The sequence below is a fragment of the Rhagoletis pomonella genome, unplaced genomic scaffold (genome assembly GCF_013731165.1).
Source record: "Rhagoletis pomonella isolate Grant_MI unplaced genomic scaffold, Rhpom_1.0 Rhpom_scaffold_05308, whole genome shotgun sequence".
NCBI classification, from domain to species: Eukaryota; Metazoa; Arthropoda; class Insecta; order Diptera; family Tephritidae; genus Rhagoletis; species Rhagoletis pomonella.
Window position 1 is genome coordinate 4,279 of NW_023463850.1, and position 8,296 is coordinate 12,574.

At 36.6% G+C, this 8,296-nt stretch overlaps 1 protein-coding gene across 1 annotated transcript in view; it reads left to right on the top strand.

Annotated features, from left to right (window-relative positions):
* Positions 1-1,999, top strand: part of LOC118755099 (death-associated protein kinase related-like) — a gene marked incomplete at its 5' end in the record, with an annotated part of 2,352 nt that extends 353 nt beyond the window's left edge. The window contains one exon of the mRNA XM_036489946.1: positions 1,870-1,999. Within this exon, the coding sequence (XP_036345839.1) occupies positions 1,870-1,999 (130 nt within the window). The remainder of the gene's footprint in view (positions 1-1,869) is intronic.
* Positions 2,000-8,296: the final 6,297 nt, after the last annotated feature.

An 8,296-nucleotide genomic window follows, 5' to 3' on the forward strand; every position in this document is an offset into this window, starting at 1 on the left:
CCATTTTTTCAAATTATTGTTGCTTTTCCACAATAAATTTTCATTTAAAAAATGGCCTCGAGCTCACTATAAAATTGTTGAATATAATTGTTAAAAAAAGGCCAAAAAATAACAAAAAACAAATAAAATATTTCTCAATTTACATTTTAAAGTTTTTTCTTAAACTTGAATGTAACTCTGTGCGGAGAATGAGAGAATTGAAAATCAGGTGATCTGAGCTGTTTTCAAATATAAACGAACAAAATGGCGCTTTCCATACTTGTAAGCCTATACAATGCTTCAAACGGTGTATTCTATGTACATACATCATAAAAATTTTGTACAAAATTCCTTAGGCGCCGAACGCCGCCCGTGCGCCGATATTTTCGTAGGTCGGCGGCGGCGCGTGAGGTATGACAAAAAACGGCGGCGGCTATGGCTTATACCTCTACTTCACGCTTGATCGATCCTTTAGTTCTCTTGTCTCCTATTGGGTAATTGTGCATTTCATGGTCCCCACCGAAAATTGATGCCGAAAGGTGTATCAAACGGCGCGTATTACTGCCAGTATTAAGAATCCGAAGGCGGAAACTTATTTTTTTACACCGTTCAAAAGTTATTTGCAAAAAACTGTTTCATTTAGCACAACTTTGTAAGTACTGAAATCACATTAATAAATGCACGAAATGAGTACATATTAATATCTCGATGTTCAGCCTAGTTTATTTTACCCGAATTTATAACAAAAAACCACGAAACTTAATGATTTAATGATGTATTATACTGAAAACCACGAATATAAACCCGGCGTCTCCTTTTTATTCCGCTAGTTGTAATTAAAACATGGAGGTGCTTGGTGTTGCCAATATATTACTATTAGAAAAGGTTTTATTTAGAGATGCCAATAACAATAAATGTAAAAGATTTTAAGTATTTTACAAATAAACAAATATAATTAAATTTAGATTGCGTTTATATTTTCGGTATATAAGAATGCACCCCTTCACAAATCGTTATGTAATTCGGAACAAGTGAAGAATACCCACCGTTTCGCTAGAAAAAAACTAAAAATAGGAGTAGATAGAGCTTTTTGAGCTGATTATAACGGTACACAAATTTATATGCAGAAATTAAAATTAAGCGAGATATCGAAGGTCAAAGATCGAAATTCGCTTTTTGAAAAACCGTAATATCTCAAAAACTAGTAAAGCGTTTGTAAAAGTTAATATATAGTTTTAAAGGAAACTAATACACCTTTCTTCTGGTATGCATTCCTTGGCCCTTACATTTCTAATTTCTGACAAAAATTGGATTTATAAAATCTATATGAAAAAATTCCATTTAAACTGCTTTTTTTCAAAACTAGCCTTATTAAGATATTGTTGTCATTCTTTTGGTATAAAGAAAATTAATTTCTATTTTTGCGTAGAACTCCTTTCTTCGTAGGCGGGGTTCGGCCGCGCTTTAGGATTATAACCCTTACCAAATAGAATTCTCCTTTTGGTGTGCACCAACTGGGGCTACCGCCCCAGGGATGTAGCCTTGGGAAAGGATGAAGTAGCTAGAATTCCCTCACTGTGTGGTAAACCTGGGGCTGCTGACCCAGTGATGTCTATTATGGTTACTGATAAAATAATCATTTGGCGCACCAAAATACCGCATTGTTTTTGCACAAGTATTCCAGCATCAATGTGATTTCGCACAAATCACAGATAATTCGATAAAATAAATTATAAGGTAATACTGTAAAAAAAATCGCCAGAATTGGTCAGTCGAGATAACCTATAAAGCAAAATCTTGTATGTTTTTTGTTGGCATCCCTGCTTTAAACCTTTTCTGTTATTATTGAACTTTCAACACCAAGCACCCCCATGTTTTTATTACAACTAGCGGAATAAAACGAAGACGCGGCTCGAGCTATGTGGGGCTAACACGTTTGGTTAAGGTCATTCTTGATTCAATGGCACGCCGAACTACCCAGCAGATTGTGCCTCACGCGGAATGTCAACTGCAGCGCTAACAAATTTTGAGTTATGGTGGAATGGACCAAGCTGGTTAAGCAGCGGGGAGAAACTTAACAATATTTTAGGTAAGAACATTTGTCTCACTCCTCACATAGACCCAGACGTTACAAATGAAGTCAAAGGTACCATATTATCCATTAAGGAAGACGATATATTAAACACTCTCATTGAACGTGTATCTTCGTGGCAGTGACTATTACGAACCCTTTCGTATGTGCATCGCTTTATTGATCGTTTACGCAAACGATCTCCACACTCCTCATCAATCATATTGACCTTCGACGAAATTGATAATGCTCGTAACGTACTTCTGCGTCATCCCAAGCCTATTTTAAGGACGACATCGAGTCCCTTAAGTGCAAACAAAACATAAATAACCGCTCGATAATCATTAAATTAGCACCGTTTTTATACGATAAAAACCTTCTTCGAGTAGGAGGACGGATCTCCATCTCTTGGATATGGAGGCCAAGCATCCGATCATTCTACCTAAACGACACAAAATCACTGATATTATACTGACGTATAATCCAGGTGTTTCAGCAGTCTTCGTCATAGTACAACAGCATTATTGCATATTAGGGGCAAGGAATTTAATCCGAAAAATCACGCACGCTTGTTTAAAATGCTTTCGCCAACGGAGTTCGAATACGCAACAATTTATGGCAGACCTTCCTTAAATTCGTGTACTACGAGCATTTCCATTTCAGCACACTGGATGTGATTACGCGGGACCGATGACAATGAAACTTCATCGAGGCAGAAACGTTCGTTAGTCAAAAGGGTACATTTGCATATTTGTATGTCTCGCCACGAGAGCTATTCACATAAAGTTCGTGACAGATTGATCTACGGATGGATTCCTATCAGCACTTCGCCGCTTCATGTCATGCAGACGCAAATGTACACAGCTGTTCAGTGACAATGGACGTAATTTTTTGGGTGCTTCACGTGCTCTCAACGAAATGTGCCAGATGTTACTATCGTAGGTGCACAACGAGACAATTGCGGAAGTTTTGGCAGGAGAAGGTATTCGATGGACATACCTCCTCACGCACCTCACTTGGGCGGTATATGGGAATCGGCGGTTCGATCTGTCAAACTCAATCTGCGCCGTGTCATTGGCAACACGATTCTTACAACTGAGCAACTTACTACTCTTCTGGCGCAGATTGAAGCTGTTGTTAACTAACGGCCACTCGGTGTGACACCTGATTCAGATAATCACTATTTATCACTTTCCCATTTTCTTATACATATATTTTCTTACTGAACATTTGTGTGTTTACTTGACATTTGTGTGTTTACGTTTTCTTATTCACATTTAGCCTGTTCCCGTATTGCAATATTTAGACAGAAATAGTCCGAAATAAAAAATTTAGCTCAATAGAACTTTTCATGCTGATTTTAACCATAAAAAGATTATTTTGCGCAAATAAAAACTAAAGCCAATGAAAGAGGTTAAATTTTTACTTTTATATTTCTTATAATTATAATATCTCGGAAACTATTTGAAAGATCACAAACGTATTGATGCCAATTTAAACATAATTGAAAACAAATTTTAAATAAACGCCATTAAAAAAATATATTTATATATTTTTTGGTTATTAGGTATTTCTGGCTTAAAAATTAAAAAAAAGAAAAAAAAAACAAAGTTAAATAGCCCCTAATTACCTTAATTTAGACGTCATTCGTTTTTTAATAGGTTATATTGTTCAGAAGATATTAATATTTAACCTTTATGTCAACAGCAGAAAAATTATACGTACGTCAACAGTAGCATACCCGGGTATGCACATACATTTTGTATGGGAAATGGCATTGTGTTATGACGAAAATGTGAATATTTAAGACATTTCTTCTAATCTGGCTAAGACTTTATTATTATTTTCAAAAAAAAAATGTCTATTTTGAATATGTAAAACAAGATTTGAGAAATATGTTATTTTACTGTATAAATAAGACCCCACTTTATGATCATGGGTTTTGAATTTATATGAAAAAAGGATTGTTTTGGTAAAAGTACTTTAAAAATTATATGAGGAAGGGGTATTTATTTATTTATTTATTTATTTCAGTCTAAAAAGTACAAACTTTCTTACAGACTAGTTAAAAATAGTGAAAAGTTCAAGCTTAAATTTATATATGCTATTATTAAAGTTAAGAAGACCACTATATCGATGTGCTAAGCGTATAGACTTGGAAATGGGTTCATTCAACGCATAATTCGTTCTATGAGTTATTTCAACAAATAGTCTGGTATTCCTTAAATCGCGTGGTGGAATGTATGGAATGAATAAATTGGATAAATCAGAGCAGTTTATATTACCGTTGATAGCATTATAGGCAAGCATGAGGGAGATGCAAGTTCTTCGGTCATGCAAAGCCTGAAGGCCGAGCAATTTACGTCTGCTGATGTACGATGGGAGGCCATCAGGCCAATGAAGCATACGCAAAGCAATTTTGGTGAAAATTCTTTGAACTCTCTCAATTTTATACGAATTAGCTTCATAGAATGGACTCCATATAATGGAGCAATATTCCAAGCGACTTCTTACCAATGACGTGTAAAGTACCTTCAGAGTCATAGGATTCTTGAAGTCACAGGAATTACGTCTAATAAACCCAACCATTGCGAAAGATTTCGAAACAATAAAGTCAATATGACCAGAAAAAGAGTGCTGGTTGTCAAAAATTACACCAAGGTCTTTAATTTCCCGACAACGATTTAAAGATCCGGTATTAAGTATGTAGTTAAAAGATGTGATAGTTACCTTTTTTGAATAGGAAACCACGCAACATTTGTTGATATTTAAAAGTAAGTTATTACTTGTACACCATTCGTTAAACGAATCGAGATCATGTTGCAAGTTAACGCAGTCAGAAATATCATGTACGGTTAGAAAGAGTTTGACATCGTCTGCGAACATTAAACATTTAGCAAATTTGAATTTTTGAGGCAAATCATTAATGAAGATTAGGAACAAGAGAGGGCCACAGTGGGTTCCCTGTGGGATTCCCGACCAGGCATTGATAAGCACAGTAGACTGGTTGGTTCCGATTGACACAAAAAGCTTTCTATTCGATAAGAAACTTGAGAAGAATTTCAGCAAACTTCCACACACTCCATACATTTCCAATTTGTGCAATAGCATAGAGTGATCAACCTTGTCAAATGCTTTCGAGAAGTCAGTATATATGACGTCAAGTTGCGCATGGGTTTCAAAGGCATCTACAATTTGGCTAGTGAGTAAAGCCAAGTTAGTAGAGGTAGACCTGCCGGGAAAAAATCCATGCTGACTCCCGACAATAGCCTCCTCAATGAAATCAAACAATTTGCTTTGAATGATATGATCGAATAGTTTTGCCAGAGTACTCTGCTTAACAATAGGTCTGTAGTTGCGAATATCATTGCGATCACCAGACTTGAATACCGGATTTAAGGAGCATAACTTCCAAGAGTCTAAGAAGATCCCATAGTTCAAGCAACCCTCGAAAAGAAGTGCCAGGGGTTCTGAAATTGTATTCGAACATAGTTTGAAGAATATGGGAGAAAATCCTTCACTATCTGACTTAGGACTATTATTCAATTTTGAAATTGCCAGAGATACATCTTCGGCGGTAATATCAAAAGAAGAAATTCGACCAAGAGAACCAGAGTAGAATGTCGGACTAGGTAAAGATGTATGATTCGAGTATACCTTCTGGAATAAATTGGCAAATAAGTTGCAGATATCCGCCGCATCATTGCACGATACACCGTCATACTCCATGCACGTCGGAAATCCGCTAGTCTTTCTCTTGGAATTAATAACCGACCAGAAACTAGATGGGTTAGTCTTCAATTTTGATTCCAAATTATTCATATATTGTCTGAACAAGAACTTATTAAGACAATTAAAAGTAGATTTAAGCCTGACAAAGATAAGACGATCGGATTCACTCCTGCTCCTCTTATACTTTTTAAAGGCCTTACGTTTTTTATTTTTAATATTATTAAGTCTAGTATTGAACCATGGTGGTCTATTGCTCAAAGTTTTCCGTTTTCGTGGAACAAAATTGGAAACTGCTAATGAAAGCTTCTGCTTTAGAATTACATAAGAGGCCTCAGGCCCGTTAGTGGAGTCCAAGAAGGACCAATCAGTGCCGAGGAAAAAATCATTTATCGCAGTAGCATCAGCCTTGAAATAACTGTATTCAGAAATATTTGCAACTGTGGTTTTATCAAAGTTATAAAACTCGAAATTTGCAACCAAAGCATTGTGATGGAAACTGTTTTCCAAGATTGGAGATAGACACTCCAGACAAGATATTCTTAGATCATCAGAACCAAAAACGAGATCAAGGAACCTACCATTACTGTTTGGTTGAAAATTGTATTGTTTCAAGCCATACGAGAACAGAGTGCTAACAACAAGCATATCGATATCAGATCTGATATTTGTGGGTAAAGTATTACAAACACTTGACCAAGAAATATTACTTAAATTAAAATCACCTAAATATATAATCTCATCAGACGGATTAGAAATATTTATAACACTATTAATATTATCTAAGTGTTTCTGATAGACAGCAATTTCGCTACTTGGCGGAATATAAGACAAAACTATTATTATTGTTTTATTGTCATTAAACTTAACGCTTACACAGATTTGTTCAACGCCATCATCTATCAAATCACTTATAATTAGTTTACTACTTAGATCAGCTCTAATAGCAATTAAAACACCACCACCCCTCTCAAGACCAGTGGCGTTAGGGCACCGATCATTACGAAATACGTTATAATAGCCGTCGAAGAATTCGTTAGATGAGAAATTTTCATTTAACCAAGTCTCGGATAGAGCTAATATATCATACTCGTGTGAACTGACGTTACGATAAAATTCTGATGATTTAGTACGCATACCACTAACATTCTGATAATAAAGCGCATAACTCGCTTTTGACTTATTAATAGGTTTACTGTTATCTGAGATCTAGTGACTATGTCTTCAGTTCCAACCTCTTGCGGCCTAACCGAAAAGGGCAAACAGTCACACCGGCAGGCCAAAGCTCTGGATTAAGCATTTTATCAAACCAAGATATGGGAACACCAAGTTTGAATGTAATTCTCTTCAATGATTCCACGGTAGTACCTTTCCTAATAAGCCCGTGGCAAGAAAGCAACTCTCTTTGTATTCCAGAGTATTTGGAAACGTACTCAATAATATTGTCGTTTGTAACGGATGGCAAAAACGACGCAATATAAAGCCATTTAGTTTTTGCAACACTAAGCTCAGTGCTTACATTTGAACCAATAATGCGCATTTTTTTATCATCATTGTTGTTCACTGCAGTATTTATCCTCGTAGGAGCATTTTGATGATTGTTGTTGCCATTCGCAATGGTAACTTCAACATTAGTGTCAATAACAGCTGACGCAAAAGAAGACGGAGATGCGACGGTATTGATGTGGGACAAATCATTACCTGTACTAAGATTTTTACCACCTTTCCTCTTCCTCGTAACTTCAACCCACTCAGCTTCGGCAGCCTGATCACTGTGAATATCAGTTGCATCGATAATAACAACGCTATCATCCACACCCGTATTGGCTGGTTCAGCAGATAATGGTACATTGTTGTTGTCAAAGAAAACAGGTTTCTCCTTAGCAGCGACATCATCGTTAACATTGTCATTGTTGGGAATAAGAGACTCAGCTTCGATAAGAAGTTCTGATTGTTTTATTTCCGTATCAGATGCCGGCTTTTCTATACTCACGCTTTGTTTTGCTATTGCAGCAGAGTCATTGTTGATGCCTTTTGCTTTTGCAGCCAAGTCACTCTTATTTTTTACCTGTTTAGAGGTTGACTGTTGGGCTTTTTGTTTTTCTTTGCGGGTTGATTCGCGTTCCTAGAATAGGAAGCAACAACAGTATGCATGGCTTTAATTTCGTTAGTTAACGAGGGGATGGTATTATTTTTAGCGTCAATTGATGAGCGCAGAGAGCAAACTTCGTCTGATAGGGCATTTAGCTTTTGCCAATATTGAGCGAATTCACGGTAGTAAGTATACTGGTATTTTCTGAGCGTAAAGCAGCAATGTCTTTAGCAATATCGATCAGAGATAGTTGTTGGATATTTTCACACGACTCGCCGATGCTCTCAGCATTATTAGAGACGATATCGATCAGAGATAGTTGTTGGATATTTTCACACGACTCGCCGATGCTCTCAGCATTATTAGAGACGATAGGCAAAGCACCTGGTGGGGGAGCACGCATGGATGCGCGACGCGCATCCGAA